The sequence below is a fragment of the Maylandia zebra genome, linkage group LG2 (genome assembly GCF_041146795.1).
Source record: "Maylandia zebra isolate NMK-2024a linkage group LG2, Mzebra_GT3a, whole genome shotgun sequence".
Taxonomy (NCBI): domain Eukaryota; kingdom Metazoa; phylum Chordata; class Actinopteri; order Cichliformes; family Cichlidae; genus Maylandia; species Maylandia zebra.
Genome location: NC_135168.1, coordinates 17,911,675 through 17,936,753, shown reverse-complemented (window position 1 = coordinate 17,936,753; position 25,079 = coordinate 17,911,675). Strand labels below are relative to the sequence as shown.

The 25,079-nt window shown below is 38.7% G+C and overlaps 1 protein-coding gene across 2 annotated transcripts; it reads left to right on the top strand.

The window, feature by feature from the left end:
• Positions 1-1,904: 1,904 nt before the first annotated feature.
• On the top strand, positions 1,905-19,022 carry npm1b (nucleophosmin 1b). Of its 2 annotated transcripts, none has more exons than XM_004553695.4 (11): positions 1,905-1,988; positions 2,298-2,380; positions 4,170-4,289; positions 4,514-4,607; positions 4,899-4,990; positions 5,258-5,334; positions 5,528-5,591; positions 10,757-10,855; positions 14,561-14,650; positions 14,743-14,817; positions 16,272-19,022. In XM_004553695.4, exons 1-11 carry the CDS (start codon positions 1,940-1,942, stop codon positions 16,323-16,325), a joined length of 897 nt encoding a protein of 298 aa, XP_004553752.1. In that variant the 5' UTR covers positions 1,905-1,939; the 3' UTR covers positions 16,326-19,022. The 2 variants fall into 2 exon arrangements, with proteins under 2 accessions (XP_004553752.1, XP_076745857.1); XM_076889742.1 differs by lacking the exon at positions 1,905-1,988 and adding an exon at positions 2,068-2,196.
• The last annotated feature ends 6,057 nt before the right edge of the window (positions 19,023-25,079 follow it).

The following is a 25,079-nucleotide window of genomic DNA, read 5'->3' as shown; positions in this document are numbered from 1 at the left end:
TTGAAAATATTGGTTTAATATGATCATTTTAAAAAAACAAAAAACAAGGAAATTCCATAAGGATCAAGTCAGAAGTCAAAGTGACGAATGAGGAACTCTTTCTGCTGTTTGATGCCACGACATGAATAAACTCTGTCTGTTGACTTGATATGCTCTCATGTCTCTCTTTGATGTACACACATATACAATTGAACCCTAAGTGTGTGCAAACAGTTACACTTTTGCATATTTACACATAAGAATGCATACAAGGAAAAGAGAACAAGGAAATGTGAGCATTTCCCTGTTAAGGTTAGGAGGAAGGAAGATTATACAGTAGTGGGAATATGTAGATGGGAACATTTCATTGTATGTTCTTTTTATCTCATATGGTAAAATTATTCTAGCATAACTGTAATCTCAAAGAAGTACTTAAATTTTTTATTAAGCAGTATAAGCTAATTGGTGATAGAAAATGACCAGTCACCAGCAACTTCATACATTCATACAGTCTTACAGCATTACTATCTGTGCTAAAGTGCAAAACTAGTTTTGAGTAATGCCCATGCACATCAAAGTCACATCATTCATGAGAACGGATCTGCAGACGTGTCCCAACAGTACATGACACATTAAAGCTTTCTCAAGCTTCCAGGCATGCATGAAGAGGACTTATTCTTGTTGAGTAATACAGGTTGAGTAATACCTCAGCTGTCGTTTTCCTATTACACTTTACACATTTGTTTGTGTGCCCTGGAAATGGTTAAAGGCAAGTAAAATAGCCATGTGAATGGCAGACTTTTGCTGGCAAGGGCTGGGTTCACTTGTCCTCTAAGAAGGAAAGGTTACTCCGTGTCAGTGAAAGTGATAACCTTTATCATGCAAAGAAACATTTCTGACCTTAACACAACAAATACTTTACTGCAGCTTTTCTTTTCTTTTTATGGAAGAATCCGATTTGAATGCTCCTTTCAGTTCGGATTTATTTTCATATAGCACCAGTTCTCAACAACAGTCGTCACAAGGTGGTTACAATAAAAGAATGCTAACAAAATGTTATAACCATGCAGGACAGAGGCAGTTATCTGATTTATTCTATCCCCTGCCTTGTAATTAAAAAGAACAATGCGGTCATTCACTTGATCACCAAACCAAAAAGGGTAATGTTTTTATACATTTAAAGTGACCATCACAAAAACAATGAGTTTAAGAAGATCGATCTGTTTCAGTCTGGAACGTCATAATGGTTAATTTCTCCTGTAATATGCAAGGCTGCAATGATTCTTCACTGTATTATGAATATTTTTAACAACCGCAGAGGACTCTTCCATTCTGCAACTGCCCCCTGGGCTGGACTTTTAATATTACTGACCAAAGGCCTCTTTTATTTAGTCCAAACAGCACATTAGACAATGGACATAAGGGAAAAGATCACAATCTAAATATAAACCCTGCTATCTATCTATCTATCTATCTATCTATCTATCTATCTATCTATCTATCTATCTATCTATCTATCTATCTATCTATCTATCTATCTATCTATCTATCTATCTATCTATCTATCTATCTATCTAGATACACACACAAAAATTAAACAACAACATGCGTATAGACTTCAAGCTTTACTATAGCTTTTAATTTGGATTTGTTTGCCAAGTATTATAACCTATGCTTGTCTCAATCATGTTCAAAAAAACGATAATAGTCTGTCATGTCTTCCTTCCTTTAGTTAGTATTATGTATGTATACTAAGGTTTATTAAAGATAAAACTACCAAATATTCATTCAACGGCGCCATCTCGTGTTCATCCAGATGACCGCTCACCTTGAGTTTTCTCTCCGCTCTAATTTCTATTGGCTCCAGATCACTTGTCCCTAAGTGACGTTTCACCGTCCTAGTGGCTCTTTGATGTGTCCGTCATACGAGTTTACGGAACTGTATCCACCCACTACAAAGATGGAGGACGATATCTCAGATATGAGCAGACCACAAATGTACTTATTTGGTGAGCTCGCTAATTCTGACAAACCCGATTTTTTTGTTTGCACAATCAGTTTTAACGTCATGTTGTCATGCACAAATAGCCACTGGAGATTTTTAATCGGAAGATAGCTAAACAGCTGGCTAGCCTGCTTACCCCCTCCCACTCGCGCCAATTCAGCTCTTTTGTTAGCTAGCAGAGCATGGCGTGGAGCCACGTAAAGAAGCAAAATGTATATACACCTCTTTATCTGATAAAATGATATGCATGTGCGTATGTTTATTTAAGACGAGCGCAACCCACGGTTGGTTACACGTATTGTTTCCCCCTCAGGTTGCACCTTGAAATCGGACAAACGGGAATTCAAAGTTGACCTAGACGGCGATGAAACGGAGCAGCAGCTGTCACTGAAAGCAGTAAGAATCAGACTTTAGATCGAGTTTGCCTGGTCTTGAAAAAATTAATTCTTTGACTAATACGGCTATTAACTACGGAAGCCGAGATCGACATTGAGCGCTGTTATTCTTTAATGCTATACTCTCGCGATAAATTGTTATGTGTCTTGTAAATTCGTAATAACATAGTTTGTTTTATCGCGATAAGATATTAATTATCCAGAAATTGGGAAATGCCTTTGTTATGGCACGTGAAGATAAAGGTGTAGGCAATAAACAGAGAGAATAATATTACATATAGTATGTATATATAATTTAAAATATATCTACCCCTAAAAGACATCCACCCCTCAAATTTTCTATAATTCGCTTCCTAAGAGCCTATTATAAATTGGTCTTGAGCAATATTTCCTCAGGATTTCTGGAGGTCTTTCAAAGCTTTTCTTTGGAAATTTGGTGCTTTCTCACTCATTTGCTGTTCTTTTCTGAAAATCGACTACTTGCAATCTGTAGCAAAAACAAATAATCTGTTACGAAAAATGGCAAATAATAAGAGAATTTGACAGCCATGTAGTAGGATTTTTTGGTTTTTTTGGTTTTTGCATTGACAAAGTGATTCCCGAAGGGCTATCGGCCAAAGTCTTGGCTTATGTTGACATGGTGTATACTGTTTCCTTAAAAACAATTGAGGAAACAGGACATGTGGAGGACCAAAAAAAAAGAAGTGGCAGTATGAAAAAACTATTTACAGTCATATCCTTAAGAAACAGGAAATAAATCCAGCAAAGACTTGAAACAGGACCTGAGACATCAGATCTTTCTTCCATGTACTAGTTACTAAAATCTTATCAGAAATTGTGTAAGTGGAAGGGTGGCTGTCAAAAAGCCATTTTAAAGGAAAGGAAATGGGGAGAAAAGTCTGTGTTATGCCAAAATACACAAGAACTGGACAGAAAGTGACTAGTAACAGGTCTCATGGAGAAATGAATCCAGATTTAACATTTTTGGTTCAAATTGCCTTATGTACGGATGAGGTCAGGCAAAAGGGTGAGTGTCGCTATTTCTGAAAAACAGAATGTAGAAAAAAACCTGTCAGATTTGTTAATGGCTTCATTTTTCATCCTGACAATAATCCAGAATACACCTAGTGCAATAAAAGCATATCTCAATTTAAAAAAACACAATGAAAGATTCCAGTCAGTCGTGGTTTGACCTCCCCAGAGCCCAGACCTGAACCTTATTGAAGCAGTGTGGGATCATCTTGACAGAACTGAATAAAAGGCAGCTGACATCCAAAGAAGAGCTTTGAAAGAAAATAAATTGCATGTATGGCAAATATGGACTAAACAGACTTAAACTGGGTGTTTAGCCTAATCAGATGCATGAGGGAAGGCTGCTGGTTGAAGGATCAAAAAATCCCACATTGAAAAAAAACCCCACTCCTTGCACCCTAGCAATTGTTTATTAGAAGTTCCTTACCAGTAGTTTGTGAGCTAGTGAGCAGCGGATTGGAGTTTCGGCTCTATTTTATATTCTCCTGAGAACACGATTTCTGAAATGTTAACATATTGGATTTTTGGTATTAATTTATATTTATTTATTAATTTATTGTCATGGAGCATTCACAGCGTTAGTCTACTAACCTTACTGATGCAGTAGGCTATTTATAGATGATAAAACAGGAGTTTAATCAGATTAACAGTAACATTAACAAGAACAGTTTATGTTTGCACCAAAAAAAAAAAAAAAGAGAGACATTTTGCCAGTACATGAAGGTAGTGTTATATAGCACACTGTTATTTTGTTCCAGGTGTGTCTGGGAGCTGAGGCTGAAGATAAGTTCCACATGGTGGAAGTTGAAGGCCTCACTTACGACGGGAAGACGACAAAAGTGCCGCTAGCTGTCCTTAAACCTTCCGTCCTGCCCTCTGTGAGTCAGCACCAACACTGACAGAAGTATTTAAGAGGCTTCTGGTTTAAATTAACTTGTTTTTACGGTCTTCATGCCTAATAAAAAAGAGAACTAAAAAGAAAAGGCATTTTCTCAGAACCATAAATACAAACATTACACTGTTCTGATAAATATAAATAATTCATAAATCGTTGACAAAATACTTATAATGTCATCTTCCTTCCTGCTATGTTTTTCTCCAGATGAGTTTAGGTGGATTTGAGATTACACCTCCAGTTACCTTCCGTCTCCAGTCTGGTTCTGGACCAGTTTACATAAGCGGGCAACATTTTATTAGTGAGTATTAAGGTTAAGACTCAGGTAACTATTTGCCTCATTGTTAAAATAAAGTAGGCATACCTACTGAAGACCTTGTCAGTGGAAAAATAGCAAGTTGTAAGTCTGACCTTCATGCTCGGTAAAACAATACAGGGTCAAATTTTCCAGCCCGAAAAAAGTCCACATATGACTTTACACTTAATTTTTTGAGTAAGTTTTTCTTCTAAAACAATGTTTTGGGGTAAAATAACATAAAGAAAAGTTGTATGATTGTTTGACAATATGTGACCAGTGTGTTCGCTCTGTCAGGTGTGAAGGAGTCTGATGACGAAGAGGAGGAGAACAATTCGTCGCCGGTAAAGCGGCCTGCAAATCTGCTGGCAGGGAAGAAACCCCCAATGGTAGTTATTGACATTGTCGTATTACATTGCTTTAAATGTTTTATATTTGCACTTATAGCAAAACTAATCATTGTTTACAGAAATTGTTCTCCTGCCGAGGTGGTGGCTTACTGCATAGCCTTCTGTTTAATGGTTGTCACGTTTAGTAATCGGTGATAAGATGCTATCGCGGGACGTCAGCATTAAAGTGCACTGTTACTTATTCTGACACCCCAAATAAGCCTCAAATGTTGTTTTTGACAAAAAGACGATTCATATTTCTTGTAGAAAAAGCTGAAGATGGATTCTGATGATGGTGACGATGATGATGATGATGAAGAAGACAGTGATGAAGATGATGATGAGTATGTTTTTATTTTATTCATTTATTTGTTTATTTAATTGGCTTAGTTTTCTAAATAATTTTGCATTCTAAAAGATAACATCTTTGTGAACTCATAGTATAAAATCTATTATTTTGTGTGTGTGTTTTTTTGTAAATTTTGGGCACAAACATCGAGCAGTGTAGCTTTTAACCAGCTTACTTGCTTCTTGTAGCGATGATGACAGTGATGAAAATGATGTGAAGCCACAGAAGAATGTGGGAAAAGTGCTTACAAAGGTAAGCTTCATCCGTTTTGTTTTATTACAAATAACAATCAACCTTAAGGTTCTCCATGTTAAAAAATATGAGAGTAGGTTTGAGGTACAATCAAATATGGAGGAAATATGGTCAAATAAAAACATTTGTGTATCATGGAGTTTGTGATAAATGCAGTTTGGATTTGTAATCTTGGAAAGAAAGTGACTGGAAGTTTCTTGAAGACATCCGAGGAGCTTCTTGAAAAGTGAAGAAGCTTGCTTTCTTTCCAAGCTGCTTGGACTAACTTGACCTGGATGACTGAGAACCTACACAGACATATCATGTGCCTGCTTTCTGCATCTTTGATTTAGGCAGCACCCTTTGCTAAATTAAACAGAATATTTCCAGTAGTGAGTGTGTCAAAAGTGGGCAGTGTCTTGCGTTGTGCTATATGTGAGAAAGGATAATCTGACCTGATTCTCACCATATTTTTTAAAGTTTGTGCGTTAAACAACTTTAGAAAAGCAGAAATCACCTATTTGCTTCATCAAACTCGTCTGACTTGACGTTTATAAACCTTCATTTGTTTATAAAAATGCTGCACACCAACTGGCCCACTGAAAGAGTGTTATTGGAACGTGGCACCAGATAAAGCCTGGATTATACTTAGGTTGTGGACACAGACAGCTGGAGACTCAGTGGCCAAGTACTGATTCCTGTGATGCTTCTTTGAAGTCTGCCGCCTCGAGCGTCACCAGGACCCAAGTGGACTTGTACATGCCGAAAGTATCATTTCTGTTTAACCCCAGTCATACAGCTTGAAGGAGAGAAACATACGATTCTGTCCTTGCTCATTTAAGTATTAACGTTAGTGTCATTGTAAATAAATAAAGAGGACTGTTTACATTTCATAACCATTTCTGGAAGTATGTTTGGGAAACGTTGCTACAAAATTAATATGAACCAGTGCTCATCAGAATTTAGTTGTTTTTTTTAACCCTAAGAACATAATGAGCAGTTAAATTGGAATATCTCTGAATATTAATAAAAATTGTTTAACTTTTTAGAGCTTCTGTCCAGAAAAAACTTTTTATTTACAACTTTTTAGTTAAAGAAAACAACAATAAAAAGCTAACAAAGAGATGCCATCACCATCAGTGTCTCGAATTTTGCTATTTAAATCATATTGAACCAAACATTTATCATGTAATGTACTGTGATGACCGTTGCCCTTTAAGCTTGGTAAAAAACACAAGCAGATCATTGCGGATCTTTGTAGTTTTCAGTACCTGAGAGGAAACTGCCATGATCAAACTACTTTTCCATACACAGCGTTTTCATTGCTTTGTTGCGGTCATAATTACAGAGAAGAAGGGCAAGTACATTTTGTTTATTTCCACTCACAGTGAATTGAGTTGTTTATTGCTTTCTTGCTTTCTTTTCTATGAGCTTTTTAAGGCACTTGATAGATTAGTAGAGCTAGAGCAATTCTCAGGGTGCTGTTACCCCCATTTGAGAAGCTACTATCTGATAGGCTCGGATAATTTGTATTTGACAAAATTCATTAGATGCAAGGACACATTTTTCCAGCCTGTCTTTGAGAGCTGTGGATATTTCCACATCTTAGTTTCACTTTTAGTATTATTGCATAAACATTTATTGATCTTTTGTTTATTGACTCATTTGTTCTGTCATTTTAGTTCAAACAAAGTTTCTTGCGGTTCAGTAACTCTGATTTTTACAGTGGAATGTATTTGTGTTTCTGAGCCTTTGTTGTCCACTAGATGTCAGGGCAGCCATTAGCGTCCCCTTAGTGTTTGTTTGTGTGTGCGTGTGTGTCTAGAAAGAATTTCTCTAACCCTTTTTTTTAACCACATCATTTAAACTTCCACTCACTGTATGCTACAGTAGCATTTCATTTTAGCAGGCCCTCCCCATTCGTGCACTCGCTGACCGTCCACCTCTTTGTATGAGACAAAACATGGAACTTTTTCATCCTGTTCGCTCAAGTACCCACCTGTTTTCCTAGAGTAAAACACAGGGTCTGTGTGGTGTAATGATCGGATTTCTTCTCTGTAATCTGCTTGAATTCTCACCGTCTCACCAGCAAGACAACAGTATGTTATGCTGTGCGTAAGCAGACACACACACACACACACACACACACACACACACACACACACACACACACACACACACAGGGATAAATACACTTTAGTAGACATGCACATTTGAACATATAAGTACATATAACCTCTAGCGTAAATGCACAAAGTCTGCAAACAAATGCACTTCATTCTGGTAGCGCATAAGCAGAGAACTGCACTCTACATACTGTTTCTCACCCATGCGTGCTCACACGCACATGCACTTCAGTTATGGGAAACATCTTCAACCATTTTTCTGAAACACTGCATATCTTTGTCCCTCTGTCATCCCACTGTTAATATGATTGCTCCTTTTTATCGTTTCTCATGCCATTTCAGCTTTGCACCTGGGTTTTGCCTTTGAACACTTGTTTTGCATGTTACCACAATCGCTTGCAAGTGTGTGGGTGCGTGTGTGTGTATCTGCCTCATTTTTACGTCGGTGTCTGTTTGTGATTTCGTTCTTCTATTTTTTTAAAAGCACGCTATCCAAGTGCAAACTCTGCCAGGCAAAAGATCAAAGCAGGGCAGATGCGCATACCTGCGACGTGAGCGCCGATCCTTCCCTCAGGGTCAGATGACAGCTGAGCATTTCTGTCACCTGTTGATTTATTCTGTTGTCTTCTCTTCCAATTCCTCCTGCACCCCACACCCCATTCCTTCCATGACCTTAATCCTTTTTTTCACCCTTCGTCTCTTTAGCTCAATAGCTACCCTGTCTCATTCTTTAATAATGAAAGCACAAAGCTTTGGGGAAGTAGGGCTGGGAACAATTATTATCCCTTTTTTTTACTGCTAATTCAGCTGTGTTTCAAGCTATATTTTGCTTTCTTTTTCTTGTCAAACCTCCATACTGTACTGAATAGGACCCAAAACATCTCAGACATATTCAGTATCAAAATTGAATCAAATCCTTTTTCATATGAATCTACATTTCTTGTTATTATTTGATCATGTATTTTTGATGAACAGGTAATCAGGATATTAAGCTGTTCTTGTGTAGATTAGTATTGTCACGGAATCTCACGTGTTTTAAATAATTACACACTACTTTTGTGTTTCTTGCAACAGATTTGTACAGGGTTTATAAATGTTCTTTACTCAAATTTACTGGACAGCAAATTGCCTATTGATTGGAAGATTTCGTGCTCTCTCTAAACACTTAATATCATTATTAATGGACTGTAATAACTGTTGAGCCTGTTGAAAGACTGGAAAATGTTCTTTACTACAAGCTGACACGCGTGTCACTCATCTCATCATCCTTCAAGAGTTGGTCTTTGGTTTCCTCTTTCTGTGAATGGGTCTTAGTGCTTTGTAGCAACATGAGCGCTCTAAAGTCGCACCCAGAATACCTTCATAACTCCTGAGTTGGAAAGAGATGGTAGAAAGGTGTGAAGAAAACAAAAAAACAATGGAAAAACAAGAGTTTCCGAGGTCATCCACCTGCTGACATATTACAGAATCTCTGTGTTTGGGTAGATGTGGTAGATATTTTTTAATTAAACTTTAAAAATTACAAGAGTTGCAGGTTTGCATTGGTCGTAAAGCCCTTTTTGACTGGGTACCTACATAACCCTAACCCTTGGTATAATCGTTGTGCTCATCCTAATCTCATTCAAATTTCTCCACAATTTGTCTGAAATACCCCCAACATTTTTGGGGGTATTTTAGAGGTCAGGAAATTCAGATGGTTGGTGTAATATAACCATATAAAACAGAAAAATGAGATACAAATGTTGATGTACAGATTCTATTTGGTAGACTCAGATGCATCCATGATGATGTTTAGTTTCTCTTGATTGAATTTTGGCTTTGAAACCTCACTGTTACTTCCAGCATCTTATATTGCAGGCGTTGCTGTAGGATATTACATGTGTGATTGCATTGTAGCATTTGTGTCAACACAGGCAATTACACTTCTAGTCCATTCCAAGGTGAATACCAGTGATTGCAAGAAAGGATTTGCTGCTTAGGATATTCAGGTACTTGCCAGCTTTTCCAAGGTAATTACATATGTGACTGAGAGCAATCAAAACCTGACGGGAAGGAATCCAGTGCAACAATTACAGGTTGTCTGGGTACTAAGTACCTGATCAATGAGAAATCACTAATTAAGTGTAGTCCTTAATTAATGATTAGCACTATTAAAGGTATGCTTTTAACATACAAAGGAAGGCAATTGTTTTGCTGTCATATCTAATTAGCTGCATAACCTTATAACTGATGCTATTTCTTTTCTCTTTTTTGGTTTAGGTTTTACTTTTCTTGGCCTTTTTCTTGTGCTTTTTTATGCACACATGAAGCAGTAACACCTTATAGGAGTGGGAGAAAATATTGTGACAAGTCATGGCAAAACAAGAAATGGAGTTACTGCAAATGAGGATAATGTTTTGTCACTTGCCATTTATTATTTATCGGCTATAAAAGGGGGGCATTGCGTTTAGCAAGAACATCAGTGGGATACAGATTTTTAGAGGGTTAGGAAATTGTAAATGGCCAGCAGTCTAAACTGAGCCACATGTGTTGCATTGAATATTTAGTTAGTTGAGTTGGTCAGAACACGAGGGCAGGCTTCATTGAGTTGTCAGCAATGAACAACAGCAGTTAAGTAACTTCAGTCTGTCACTTTTGGTTTTGTTTAGCGTGATTAACTGCCACTAGCTGTTCTCACACATAAATTCTAAAAATGATCCAAACTTGAATTTTCTCATTTACAGCACACAGCAGAAATAGACAGATTCAGAGATGCATGTGTGTAAGATGCATGATGCCCCCTCAGTCGCTCTGAATTTACTAGACAATTACCAGCGCTAAATCCGTGTGGACATAGTCTTTGTACAAAGGAGCTGATAGGTTAAAAAGTTTTACATGTTCCAAACAATATCTCTGTCAGATAGTATGAAGGAAAGCTCAGGGCTGTAGTGCATGCATTAAGAAAGCATTAACATCTTTATGAATTTCAGGAACCCGGTGTGGTGAATTGAGCTGTTTAAAGTACACACATTTCTATGGAGCTCTGAGATATCTTACTGGGAATGTTGTTCATTTCCTCAGATCCCGGAGTCCTCACCTAAGAAGCCCAACAAGACTCCAGTAAAACAAAATGGCCCTGCAGGAAAAGCCTCAGGATCAGCTGTCAAACCACAGATTAAGGTATGCCCAAAAGATTTCCGAAGTAAATCTTTGTTTACCTGCGGTTGGCTTGTGGGTATTTAAAATACCCAGTTGTTAACCGTTGTACTCCAGATCAAAAGTGTTTAAGAAAATGTGTAACATTGCAATTTTTATGGGAATTTTTTTATTATGTCACTAGTTACAGCAGGGTAAAGTCAAAGCCAGTAGTTGTATTTCTGAAGAAATGTGTCGTGTTAGGCATAGAAACAAGTATACAAACAATAGATGATGAAAAGTTTTACAGAAGAGTGGATAAAAAAGTACACAATTACATAATGTTTTACAGAAGGTGAGGGAACTTTGCTAAATTGGTTGTTTGCATTTACTGCCATTATCAATTGAAAAAATGCAGGCTCACCAAATGGAGGGGAAAAGACACACAAAAAACTTGGAGAGCCTTCCCATTCCAAAGCCAAGGAATGTGATAAATGCACGGTGCAATTAGTTCAACCTGATAGTTAATTTCTTCGATGGAATGTCTTGGACAGCCACTTCTGAAAACCTAAAGCTTGAACTCTGCCTGTCTTTAAGCAAACACACCTGACCTCTAAACGGGTTTCCTGGGGCAAGGTTTAAACCTGCGACCTTTTAGCTTGACCTCGCCATCTTAAGTTGCAGCCACCTTTGATGCCCCTCACCCCTCTGTAGCTCGCGCACACTTTAAGAAAAACAAATTGTCAAGCTTCTCTGCAGGTTTACATACTTCTCAAAGCATGTTACTGTGAAAGAAAATACTTGGACAGAAACTCGGCTCAGATAAGGTGTTACGTGTTGGCATGCGAATGTTGTCTGTTTGTATGATAGAAACATGACTTGCGCTCACTTACGCAGACAGGGCGCGTGAGAAGATTATCGTTTCTCGTCTGACATCTTGATGGAAAGCTTTGTGATTTTTTTTTTTGTCATGTTAAACACTAAGCCACAGGATTACCGAACCCCTGAAGGTGTAGTGCCCTGAAGGGCATGCTGTATGGGTGAGCGCAGTTTATAATGCAGTAGTTGTTGTCCAGACATAACACAGCGACTCTTGAAATGCTCTTGGGGATTAGCCAATGGGCAACTAAATCGCCCCAAACCAACCTGCTGGTTTAACTTTCTTGCCTGTGGTGCTTTGAATGCTTCCATCCCCTCTCAGCTTCTTCACAACTGTTCTCTCTCCACCACCTCTTCACACCCCTCACTTCCTGGACACACCTTCTCCCAATTGCTCTCATTACCAGTGTTTGATGTCTGGTGCAGCTTGCGCTTCCAGATGCCCCTGAGGAGCGAGGAAGCGGGTGTGGGTGTCTGTTTTTTTCGTTCCTAAATGCAGGTGACTGGTCATTAGATTGGCTTGTCAGATCTGTTGCCAGTACCACGGTTCTCACCTCTCACGGCCCAGCGTGTAGCTGCACCTTCTTGTATAACAGGCTCGACGTGAGAACCAGCTAACTCGAGTTGCGCTGATCTGAAGTAACTTTATCTTGCAGCTGGTGTCGGTTGATTGATGGGTTTGGCGAAGCCGATGCCTTCGAGCACACGTCAGAGTCGTAAAGTTGTTAACTACTTCACTCAGCCTTATCCCACAAGGGTTTGAGTCATTGTTTTAGCGACTGATTGGCATGTGTTACAGCAGGTGCATATCTTGTAAGTGCTTTAATATCTTTTGTCAATCTGTCATTTTACCATTTGGACTCAAAGATAGACCAAAAGATCAACTCATTAAAGTACCTGTAGATACAGAGGCTTTATAGGATGAGAGTCACTTTTTTTCCGTGTGACCTGACATTTTCCCCCTACTTGTGCCTCCAAGGTTTTCATTCCAGCAAAATGACAATTACTATCCCTGAACAGCCCTGATGAGCAAAAATGTCACAACCATGTATTTGCACTGGATTGAAGATGAGAGATTACATCAAATGATAGCGTGCTTGTGATTAAGTTCCATGTCTCATGGCATCTGTAATCAGTGTCTGGGCCAGATGAAAAAGCTTGTTGGCTTTGTGTGTTTATCAGCTGTTTCAGGTCCACAGCTGTCCCTTGGAAGTGGAGAGCTGCCTGTAAATAATAAACGTGTAGTGCATTTGTCTGGCTAGGAGCCAGAAAAAAGGCCATTTTCTTAGTGTGGTATGTGTGTGCCAAGGTTTTGTTCATTTTATACCTTTTAATCTCTGCTATTAAAAGAGAACCTGATCTCTCAGAGGCAGGGACAGGGCATTGTGGCTACACGTGTACGACTAATTACAAAATTTTGGGTCTGGTATTTGGAAGATGAGAGCTTCTCCTGGAAGGCCTGTTAAACTTAGGTTATGCATGGCAAGACATTACATATATTATGTTATGCAGTTATTGTTCTTTTTTTTGCAATCAGCACATTTTGACTCAGTATCTAAAATTAAAGATACATATAATGACCTCTAGTTCCAGTAGGAATGACACTACAAACAGTGATTTCTATGTCCTTGTTAACTAGTGAGCTGCTAGATGTCACCATGAAATAGTATAGTGTCGTAATGCAGGCACACAGACATACAGTTGGTTGACTATAGAGTGGGTATAGAGTTTCTCTGTACATCTATACACTGTCATCTTTCCGATGTGTCTCTGGCTATCAATGAAACCCTGCAATTTCGCTGAATTCCACACTCCGCTTTGCATGTAGGGGCAAGCTCCATGGCTTGCATAACATGCAGTAACAGAGTATGGCGTATGTGTGTTTTTGTTGTGTCACATTCAGACACTTGCTAATTGAGGACCTGAGTCGTTGGCTGCCCAGGTCTGGACACACCTATTGGCCTACTAGTTCAGTGCTCGCACTTCTCTTCCTCAGAAACACAGCAAAGTCTTTGTGTTTTGAAACATTTACTGTTGCAAATCTGGTGATAGTATTGTTTTTTTTAATCCTGACCATTGGTAGTAAATACAGTACTGTGCAAAATTCTTGAGCTACACATAATTTCTTTATATTTTGATCGGCAGAAAGCAAACTCTGTTTTTACCTGATATACTGTATTTCCATTTATGTTTACATGTTTCAATAAATCACTGCACCTGTTTTCCATTTTCCAATGAAAATATACAGAAATGAGTGGCTGCTTTTTGCCCAGACAGTACTGTCTGTTGAAAAGAAAATCTGTTGCTTTATTTGTGCAAATCAATAATTTGATATTCAGTAGAAATCTTTTACTGACAGCAGCCATAAAAGCTAAAGTTGCACTTTTTTTCTTTCGAATTCAGTGTTTGAGAAACTTTTCTTCAATGGAAAACACTTGACAAACAACCTGAATTGCTCACTGGAGAGTCAGGGCTTGCCCTCTCCTGCTTGCAGACAATAAAAACATAATTTGTACCTGATGTATTTGTTAAAAAAAGGATGATGGTGTAATTAGGCTAGAATTTGTTGTCCTCTCCAATTCTTTTATCCCCTTCCAGCTGGTTGCCCACGCCAAGGCTTTAAACACAGACCAAGGCTAAGTGGGTCACAACAGGGCTTTTGCCCAGACTGGCCTGTTGGTCAACAGATTAATTAATCAGCAGCATGCTAAATTTAGCAACTGTGTGTTTGGTTCATTTTAGCAAAATAATACTGATGGCAAGAACTGAGCTTGTGTTAACGATGAAATGCTGTGGCATAATCTGAAGCCATCATTTTATCTATAGCTCTGTAAATTTCTAGTGTCTTATCTAGTTGATGTACTTTTCCAGACACCTGCCCTGGGAAAAGACAAACAACAGCCCGGCCCATCTAAATCTCTGCCTGAGATTAAGAGCAAGTTGTCAACTGCAGCCAAGGAGGTAAGGCTGCTGTTTTTTTATTTGTTTTTAAATGATCCTTCATAATTTAATGACAGTTGAGATTATGATGATTTAATTGTCCTTTTCTTCAGGGAAAGCCACTTCCAAAGACAGAGCCGAAGTTTGAGAATTACTTGAGAAGTGCTTTTAAAATCTCAGACAAACAAGTAAGTAATCTTTGTACAGTGTTGTGAGAGCTTTTTGCTTATGTAAATTATTAAAGCGGACCTGTTGTGCTTATTTCCAACTTCATGTATATCTTTTTGGGCCCTTCTAGAATAGTTTTTCATTCCTCACAGTTCAAAATAATCTTTATCCAATATGTTGGAGCAGCCCCTTTAGCTTCCATTTAAGCCAGCGTTTGTCCGATTGGCTGTCCCTTGTAAATAAAAGCTTTGAATAGCAGGTGAGAGAGGCCTGTGCTCACACCAGAAATATGCCTGAGATGAGCATAATAAGGGATGTGTATATGTGCTCCCTTTAAGTTTGTACATTTTTATCCCATGTGCAGTTCTCATCAATTTTCTGCTGTTCTGCAGTCTATGTAATCGGTCTCATAAACGCTCACCCAAGAGTGGCTGTTTTCCGCCAGGTTTCTAGGAATACTCCTTCAGATGTAGAGTGTTAGCAGTCGCATTTATGCCCAAACTCATTTTATCTGTAAGAGCTCATTGCCATGATGTATAACCGGGCATACGTTATTCTTCCTCTCACTCTCCTCATACTTTATTCTGTTCAGTTTGCCTCAAATGTTTCTCCAGCACAGTGTGTACTCTTTGAATTATATTCACACTGTTTCGGTGGGCTCTTGCGAGATGGATTTGGGAGTACACCTGCCAAGGCAAACTCTTTCACGGTGATTTAATGGAAGTGTGTCTTTTGTAGCCCTAATGAAGCGACTGGTGGTATGTGCGTGGTACCAGCCTTTTTCGCTTTCAAGGCCTTTGACCAAATGCAAGCCTTAAATCTTTTCTAATGCAGCTTCTGTCGTTTCAGAAGAAAAACAACATCCCCTGCACATTATTTTGCAAAGCATGAATTAATCACCCTTAAACCCTTAGATGATCACTGTAGACTTAATGATTCTGGGCAGTGTGTCAGATAGTGAAGTTGTGTTTTCTGTATTAAGGCATCTGTTAGATGGCGATCACTTGAACCGAGCTATTTGAACATTCATATGTGATTGCTTTGCAGTGTTTAAATAATAACTGTACAGTTATGAGAGCAGGTGAAAGCTCTTTAGAGCGGCACATGGGTTGGGTGGACAAGGGAAAGAGTGGGGGTGGAGTTGGGTCAGGGAGAGCTTGTTGATCCCACTGTGTAGAAACATCTGTGGAAGTGCTTTGGTTTCATCAGCCAAGGCTGAGATCTGTCAGACCTGGAGCACCTAGTCATATACTCTGGTATGTAATGCTGCCCCCACCCAGCCCCTCGTCGTTCCCCCAACAGCCCCATCCAAATTCAGTGTTCCCACAGCCGAGACGCACAAAAGCATGTTGTAGTAAAAGTGAGTCATGTGTCTCATGCTGTATAGCACTTCATTTAGATAATTTGTAATTTTTCTCTTTCTTTCCTTGTTTCTTATTTTGGTGTTATCCCTCTTTTCTCTCTCCTTCCACAGGTGGTCAAGGGTCTTTGGAGTTTTGTGCAAACACTGAAGACTGAGAAGAAGTAACATACACATACATTAAAGCATTTGTACATTTGCATCCTATAAGGCATTTAAAGGCACAGTCGGCTAGATTTCCTAATCGGTCTCCTTCTTTCAGCCCTGGGAAGGACTATGATCAGATGAAAATGGACTGAGTGCTGAAATATGGTAGAGCCATCAATGCATAGATTTAGGTGTCAATGTTTTTCTTCTTCGTTTTTTCCTAGACTGAAAGGACCAACTATTGAGTTGGTTCTTTCACAGACTCGATTCATGTTTAGCAGACTGTAGATTTGCTGCAAGGGGAAGCTGCGTGCATCACAATGGGCGGGGTCTGTGTTGCTACTACAGGAAAGGAAAAGTTTCTAAAATTTATACTACCTGCAGATTTATGTAGCTCCTGTGTATCACTGAATATGATCATTATTAGTTAACAATAAATCTTGTACTTGAAGTATTCAAAACCAAAACCAGGCCAAACTTAGAACCTAACCTAGTTAGTAGTTGCTAGTTCTTTCGTACGCCCTGTTGGCAAAACAGTATTATTTTTATACCAGCAGAAGGACTCACTAACACAAATGTGCTTGACAAAAAGTAAACAAAATTTTGAAACTGTTGAAACGCTGCCTGCAGGTGGTGTAAGTGTTACAATACAGAAGCTATTCCTTTCCTTGCCTGTAGGTGGTGATATCCTCATTGAACGTCCCACTTTCTTCAAATACTGAAGAAGATGCAGGTCACATTGAAACAGCATCTGGGTGGAAATATATGAAATTGGTTGATTAGCATCTGTTTATCATATTCAGTCATTATTGCAAGAGGAGGTTATGCAGAATGTGCCTTTAAATACAGTCCTGATCAAATGTTTAAGACCACCTGAAAAATGGCCAAAAATCATACTTTGCCTGGTTGGATCTTAACAAGGTTCCAAGTTAGGGATGGGTATCGAAAACTGGTTCTTGTTGAGAACCGGTTTTCGATATCCATCCCTAACTTGCAACCTTGTTAGGATTCAACCATGTAAAATCTGATTTTTTTTTTGTTGTTGCCATTTTTCAAGTGGTCTTAACCTTTTGACTGGGGAATGTATCTCTACTGTAAACTGAGATAAACCCATTTTGTGTGAATTTGAGCAGCGCATATGTAAATGGTGAAGACAGCTAATAAAAGAGGACCGTTTGACAGCTAGAAAATTTAATCAGTCAGTGACAATAAAAGTTGTTTGTTATTTCAGCTTTGAGGAGTTAAAAAGCATTTCCGCTTACAGACTTACAGATTGTACATGCGGTTTTTTGAATACTGTATTGTTTTAGTCAAACCACAATCAGTCATTATAATATAATACAATACAATTATATTTTTTAACAGCTTGGCCAGCAAAATCAATAAATATGTTTCTCCCAGCAAAAATTAAGCAAATAGGCAAAAAGATGTCACAAAAATAAATGCATTAAAAAACAATTTTTGCAGAGTAAATCACCTTAAAAAAACATATAAGAACTCATATCTGTAATTGTTTGCAGTCATATATCAGTCCTCTGATGACAACAAACTTTCGTTCATGCTGAGCTTATGATGTGTTTCTATTCTCATTTAATATCAAAATGTTCCACATCTTAAACCAATTAAATTGATATGCTCAAACTCTACATTATCAAGCGTTTTTGCTATAAAATGTATTACTTCAATTTTAATAACGGAAGTTGGCCCTGTAATTTACCCAAATGTAATTAATAATTGTTAGTGATGTCTTCTTTACACTGAGGTTTCAGTAGCAGCAGGTTGCCAGGCCCAGTCTTTTGTCCTTTTGCTTTGCACGTGTTTGAGTGATTTTTTTTAAAAATACTTTTGTCATATCAGTCCTAATGAACGTTGTGTTGTGTAAACATATTTCTTGCTTTTATTTACAAGACCGGCAGCTGGACAATTGCAGTTTAGGTTTTATCCTGCCCTTTCTAATCGTTTCTTTTACTGCTTTGAGCTGTTTTCTTAGTCTTTGTTTCACATATTGTGTTCTAGTAAAAAAAAATCCCTTATTAAAATGTCTGGAATATTGTTCTGATTGTTGTTGATCTTTCGTTTTACACACGATGTGTGTAAGTTTGTCATATTTTGGGCAACGGTGAAGCCAGGACCTTAAACAAGTCCAAGTGCAAAAAAGTGATTGTTATTTGTTGAAAGCTGACGCATGTTTAAGGCTCATTATTTTTAAATAATATTTGTAATCACAAACATCTGGTTTAATTTGGCTGTAAAAAATGTAAGGGATAATAGGAGCAGACTCTTTGTAACGGAGCTGTTTCTCATTTTTTGGCAGTACATGATGAGCAGGTGATGCATGTATCGCTTTACTGAGCGAGCTTTGTCCCAAACCATGTAATGGCACTTCACTGAATTTAGTTACTTCATCCAAATGGTTGTCTTTTTTTTCCTGTAACATAAAATACAAACTGTAAGCTAGTACCCATCTTCAGTTTGACTGGATGTCAAAACAAAGCCACATGAAATTTTAATTTACTGTGTGATGTAGTCAAGTATAAATTGTAATTAGGTAGCTTTGCTGACCCATTGTGTGTTAAAATAAAATGCATTGTGTCCATTTACTACATCAGACTTAGTTTATTGTTAATGGTTTGTTGAGAGGAACATGTGCGTCCTTTTTTGTACTTATCTGTAACATTTACCTGAATAAAATAAATTCTAGTAAGTCTTTGACTTACATTCTACCCTCTTTACTGTAGACAACACCATTTGACAGTATCATTATAGTCACATTTGTAACTATGTGACTGACGTGACGACTTTCAGCTGTAATTAAGTGGGTTTAATAAAAAAAAAAAATCATGCACCAGCAGTTTCGGAATTACAGACATTTTTATACAGTCTCCTTTTCAGGAGCTCAAAATTAATTTGACTGTTGAATAATGAGCAGTTTGATGGGCAGGTGAAGCCTGTTCCATTGTTATTTCATGACAAATGAAGCAGACAATATCTTGAGATGATTTCAGATTTAAGACCGCACAAATACAATTGAAATCTGAATTTATATTATACAGCTTTTGACTATAATTTTAAAATACAAGCTTCAAAGAGATTGCAACTTTAGGTAGGCTACCGTTAACCGAGCTGAAAACCATTTCAAAACGTTAGGCATTTCATTGTCCATGTTGACGGTCATAAAATGCCATCATGAGTAGAAAAATACAGAGTTAAACCAGTGGTTTACATAAGGTGCAAAGTGCAAACCACTGGTTACACTCAAGAATTGAAAGGCCGGATTAGATTTTGCTAGAAAGAAAATCTAAAAGGAAAAAATGAGATGAAACCAACAAACCAATGCAGGGCCCAGGTATTGCATCATAATACCATGTCGAGCAAAATACAAAACTACTGAAAAAACAAGAAAGCGCTGTCATTGGCCTCCGCCTGGAAAACCAATCCTGTTTTGGGGGTTGTCTCATTGTTGCCTCTCTAGTGGGAGAACTGTTGGCAATTTCATCAACACCGAATCACTTAAAATGATTAATAACGTCCTCTGCTTCTTTACCCACCAGATCAATATCCCAGAAGTTTAATTGACTTGATGCTGCGCTTTGATTAAAATGTCCCTCTATGTTTTTGTAAACAATATTCAGGAATGATCTTTTTCCAACAAATTCTGGACCTAACTGCAAAAAATGACTGTTGGACCATATATATTGTATATAAGATGACTGAGGTATAAGTGTATTTTTATTATCACGAATCGAAAATATGCTGCGTTCACATGGAACTTATTATGCCCATAAATTCGCTTTGTCACACGATTAAGGTTGATGGGAAGAAACCACCCCCATTAAACCTCATGTACTGGAAACTAAGCATAAACACCAGTGACTGTCAGATGTTAAGCATGTTAAGTTGTTCATCACTACATGAACTTTTACACTACATTTATCATTAACCTTTTACATTTGTTTGCAATTTATCCATGTTATTGTTAGTTTCCTTTGTTGATAACATGGCTGTGAAATTTCAGCATAAAGAAACAATTATGAAGCATATGGGCTACATTACCTTTCAAAATTCGCCAGATTTGGTCTTTTTGTCACAGACTAAATGAAAACTCTGTGATTATATATCTCCTGATGCTTCCAAATACCAGAGTTCCACAACCTTTATATTTTGAGTCAGTCCTTTGTAAAGTTCCTTAACATTGCCAAAGAGCTGAGGTTAGGGAACGCTTTGTTTCTTTTAAAATATTTGCAAGAATCTGTTCTGACTACATTCACAGAATTATCAACACACATCTGGCTGTTAAAAGAAATTTAAGTCCAAGGTGACGAACCATCCACCTTTGTAGTCTCCACTGGGTGGCACTGAAGTCCAGGCATTAACTTCAAAGCCAGACTCATAATGATATAAATTGATTAAGCTTTTACCTGAAGTGTGAGTCAAGCATTACTTCACTGCCAGCTGAAGAGTTTTTGCCCCCTAGCCACGAGGAAGTGAGGCGCACTAGCAGATGCAGCCACGGGATGACGCACAATTTTATGTTCCAAACAAGACGATTGCGAAGCACGTGGAAATCCCCCTATTGTAGTTCACTTGAATTCCAGTCCAGGGTTTGACTGAACCAGCCTGGAGGTATTGACACACTCTTGCACATTGAAATCCCACTGAAAACACGTTCAAATATAGGTGCTATAGAAGTAGGCTTACAACTTTCTCTAAGTGTGGCAAGAAAATAGGAGTATTGACTTGCAGTATTTAATTCCACTTCAGTTACCGGCATCCATTACCAGTAAATTAGGCATCAGACAGGTAGATACCAAGAAAGAAGGGCACTAAAAGCAAAGATCATCTTTAGAAACCGGTTTGAAAAGGTAAAAACTAAATGGTACAAATCAACAAAAGGATGCAAGGACAAGAAACACGAACACTTCCCAGTTCTAGTGATCTTCATAACTCTTAAAATTGCAGGAAGCAGAAATGTATAAAAGGGAATAAACACCCATCCTGCAGCTCTCCCTTCCTCTACAGTCCAAGTCACTTCCACGAAATATGCTTGACAACAGCTAGAAAGAAGTCTATGAACCGAGTCTTTCTGTTTAACAGAAGATTTAAACCGTACTCACTCAGGTGAATGACCTTTGCTAAACACATTAAAGAGACCCGTGTTTGACCAAGGCCTCTGCCCAAAAAGCCCAGAGGGAAGCAGGTGTCTAGTTCCTCATTGAGCGTACTCACTAGGTGATCCATATCGTGCCAGTTGAGCAAACCATGCCTATGAAAAGATGGGCTTGGGTGTGGTGTAATTGTAGTGTGGTCAACTACAGCTGCCTCTATAAAAGTTGCTTTGTTAAGTAATTAGCAACTACGTGAGGGTTCAAAGTGTCACCACTGCAGTTAAGTGAGAAAAAACGAAAAAGTTAAACCCTGAATCTCTTTTCAAAAGCCCACGTGTTTGTGCATAAAAGGGAAACGGCAAAGAAAAGAGAGGATCTGAGATGCTGAGACAAAGAGACACCTACTCAGGCCCGCATCTTCACTGTAATGGGAGTGGGGAGGGTGGGCAGCCATGCCTAGTGTTTTTGGATGTTTGTGCTCAGCTACACCGAAAAGCTCTTCCCTACTCCAGTGCAGGTGATCACAACTTCACGTTCAATATCCTCAACTCTGCAAGTGGGGCTATTTTTTTCCCTAAAATGGCATCATTGCTTTAGAATAAGGCAGAAATAAGAAACTGGCTTCTCAAAGCTTTCACATATAAACACCCTGCGAACTTTAATGGCACCAGGGTGAGTGGAAATATGTTTTACTTATCTAATTTGAATGAAATGACCCTTTAATCCTTCATTAGTCAGTCAGTGCCTTACGATAAGAGTTAAACCACACAGACGCACAGCAGGTGGGCTGTACACATGTGAGACTGCAGGTATCCATACCCAGCATGTGCCAGCCAACCACAACATTCAGCCATTAGGGAAATATTGCCCTTCTCTTTAATCCAGGTGTCACGCGATATGGGACAGAATTCAGTCTGCTGTGAGGACTGCATCCTGCCTTTGTGTGTGTGTGTTCGTGTTTGCGCTCTGAGGAGAACAGGTGTGTTTTGTTTGAGTGCATTTGTACCCCCATTGAAGAGAGTGTAAGCGGTACACAGCATAGGCTGTTTGTGCTGGGTACTGTACCACCATCTGCCTTATTAACAATCTTATAGTGTGTGTGTGAAGAAATGTATGGGGCTAAGAAATCTGCAGTAAATAACTTCCAGTATTTGTACTCTTCAGAGGACTTGAAGCTAAAACATATACACAAATATATTTTTTAAAATACTACTTAAAGCTACAGAGATTGTGTTCATTGCAAATCGTAAAGACACGAACAGCTGCATGTCAGACACCACTGTACACAAATAACTGTTTTCACAACACATGAAATGGAAGTGGGGAAGAGGAGGAACTGTAGATAGCATCTAATAGGCACAAGCTGTTCTTCTACATTCAAACAATCTGCTGTAAAACCTTGAAAAAAAAAACAGAGGGACCTTAAATAGTTCAAAACGTCTTTTGAGGAAACTGAATACTTTTGTAACACAAACCAGGATGTCGTGTTATACAGTTGACCAGTAACAGAGTTTAACCCCAAATACACGTAGTTTAACAGAACTAGGCTGAACAAAACTTCAGAGCAAAATTATATTAGAAATAATGCGAACTACCAAAGAACGAAATCGCGGATACAAGCGGCTGAAATGAGCTTCCTCCGAAGGGTGGCTGGCCTCTCCCTTAGAGATAGGGTGAGAAGTTCGGCCATCCGGGAGGGGCTCAGAGTAGAGCCGCTGCTGCTCCACATCGAAAGGAGCCAGCTGAGGTGGTTCAGACATCTGACAAGGATGCCCCCTGGGCGCCTCCTGGGCGAGGTGTTCCAGGCATGTCCCACCGGGAGGAGGCCCCGGGGCAGACCCAGGACACGCTGGAGAGATTATATCTCTCAGCTGGCCTGGGAACGCCTTGGTGTTCCCCCGGATAAACTGGAGGAGGTGGCTGAGGAGATGGAGGTCTGGGCCTCTTTGCTTAGGCTGCTGCCCCCGCGACCCGGCCTCGGATAAAGCGGATGAGAATGGATGGATGCAAACTAAAGTGGATAATCATTTTTCCTGGTTCAGGATATTAACCATTTTATTTTCAGCACGTTTCTCCATCTATTTCTGTCATTTCTTACATTTTCCACTTTTTTTCTTTTGCTTTCCTTTAAATTATTGTATTATTGAAAGAAGAATTAGCATTCTGCAGCTTTCACCTGGATTTACTTGATCGCTAAACCATGGCAGAACTGAATATTTCTGGCAGATACAATGCAATATATATCTAGACAAGCCAGAGGCTTATCGGATCCTTACGATAGTTTGGCAGCTTCTGCTTGAGCTCCAGCAGTTATATTTTAAAAGACCCTCTTTGCTTTACCATACTTTCTCTTGTATATATACAATTACAATAGTGGATTAAACATGACCAAAGTTTGAAATAATAAGTTTTGCATATGTGCGAGTACTCCATAGCCAAAAGCTCAGATTCAAGACTTCATGAAACTCTCAATTTCAGACAGTATTTCTACTCTTGGCTCTGTGTGATGCCATTGAGCGGCGTTAACCCAAATCTGGTCATCTCAGAGACACAGTGCACTCACCTGCTGTTCTGTTTCTGGGGTGCAGTCAGCCAGATGAGAGCTGACTTACAGGGAGAAAATGAAAGGAGGGACTGCGCTATGAGATACACAATAATTATTTTGAGAGTTCAGTAATAAAAATAAGAAGGTGGAAATGAGCACAACGTGTAATATTTAAACCTTATGCAACATAAATTGTGATTGTCTGTGTTTGCCAGTTTGCGGGTGCCTTTTATTCAAGCTTTGTAAGCACATTTCACATTTGCATGCCTTCTGCATGCAGGTCTAAAGTCTTCTACTGTTTGAATTTTTTATGAGAAGACCAAAAACGAAAAAGTCTGTTAAATCTATTCAAAAATGTATCACAATGCAAACTTTCATATCCATTTTTTTAAAATTCATACATGCCTTGTCACTCCCTCATCACTTTCTCTGTTATTACGGCTTGTAGCAACTAGTATCAATTAAGCTACAAATTTCCATTTCATACAATCACCTGCGTTTCTGCCAAGAGCGTTACTCCACATGCTTCTCTAAAGACAACTTGGAAGTGTCAGTATCTTTCTCAGAGATCAGGCTCTCTTTTCCATGAGACTGAAGGATGGATTATGCAATCTCATTCTACACTGTTCTTTAAACTGCCTTCAGGGAATTCTAGCACTACTGTCAGATTGACTATATCACTCTACTCACAACGGCCAAGTCTGTACTTCTACAGCTTCAGTTTTGATAGCTAGAAGCAGTGATGGCAAGCACAACCACTTTATTTATTTAGTTTCTTTAGAAATGTCTACTTTGATTGTTCTTGCAATTTTTAATTTTTTTTAAATTTATTTCTTTTAGAATGACTGCCAATATTTAGTAGCGCATTGCTGACACGAGAAGTTCAGCGAGACTTTGTGAGTCCAGTCAAATCAGGCTTCATCAGTCAGATTGTGTTTTACCTGGGGTTTACCTGCAGGACATCTAACCGAGGACAATATTTTCATGCACTGTCTCTGGTGGAAAGAAATGTAAGGTCATGTCTCTGCAGGCATGTACATTTCCGCCCTCTTTTTTCTTATGACCCAAAGGGATGTGTGATTTTAGAGACATCTGTGTGTTGAGTTTTTTTTCTAAACCCTTTCC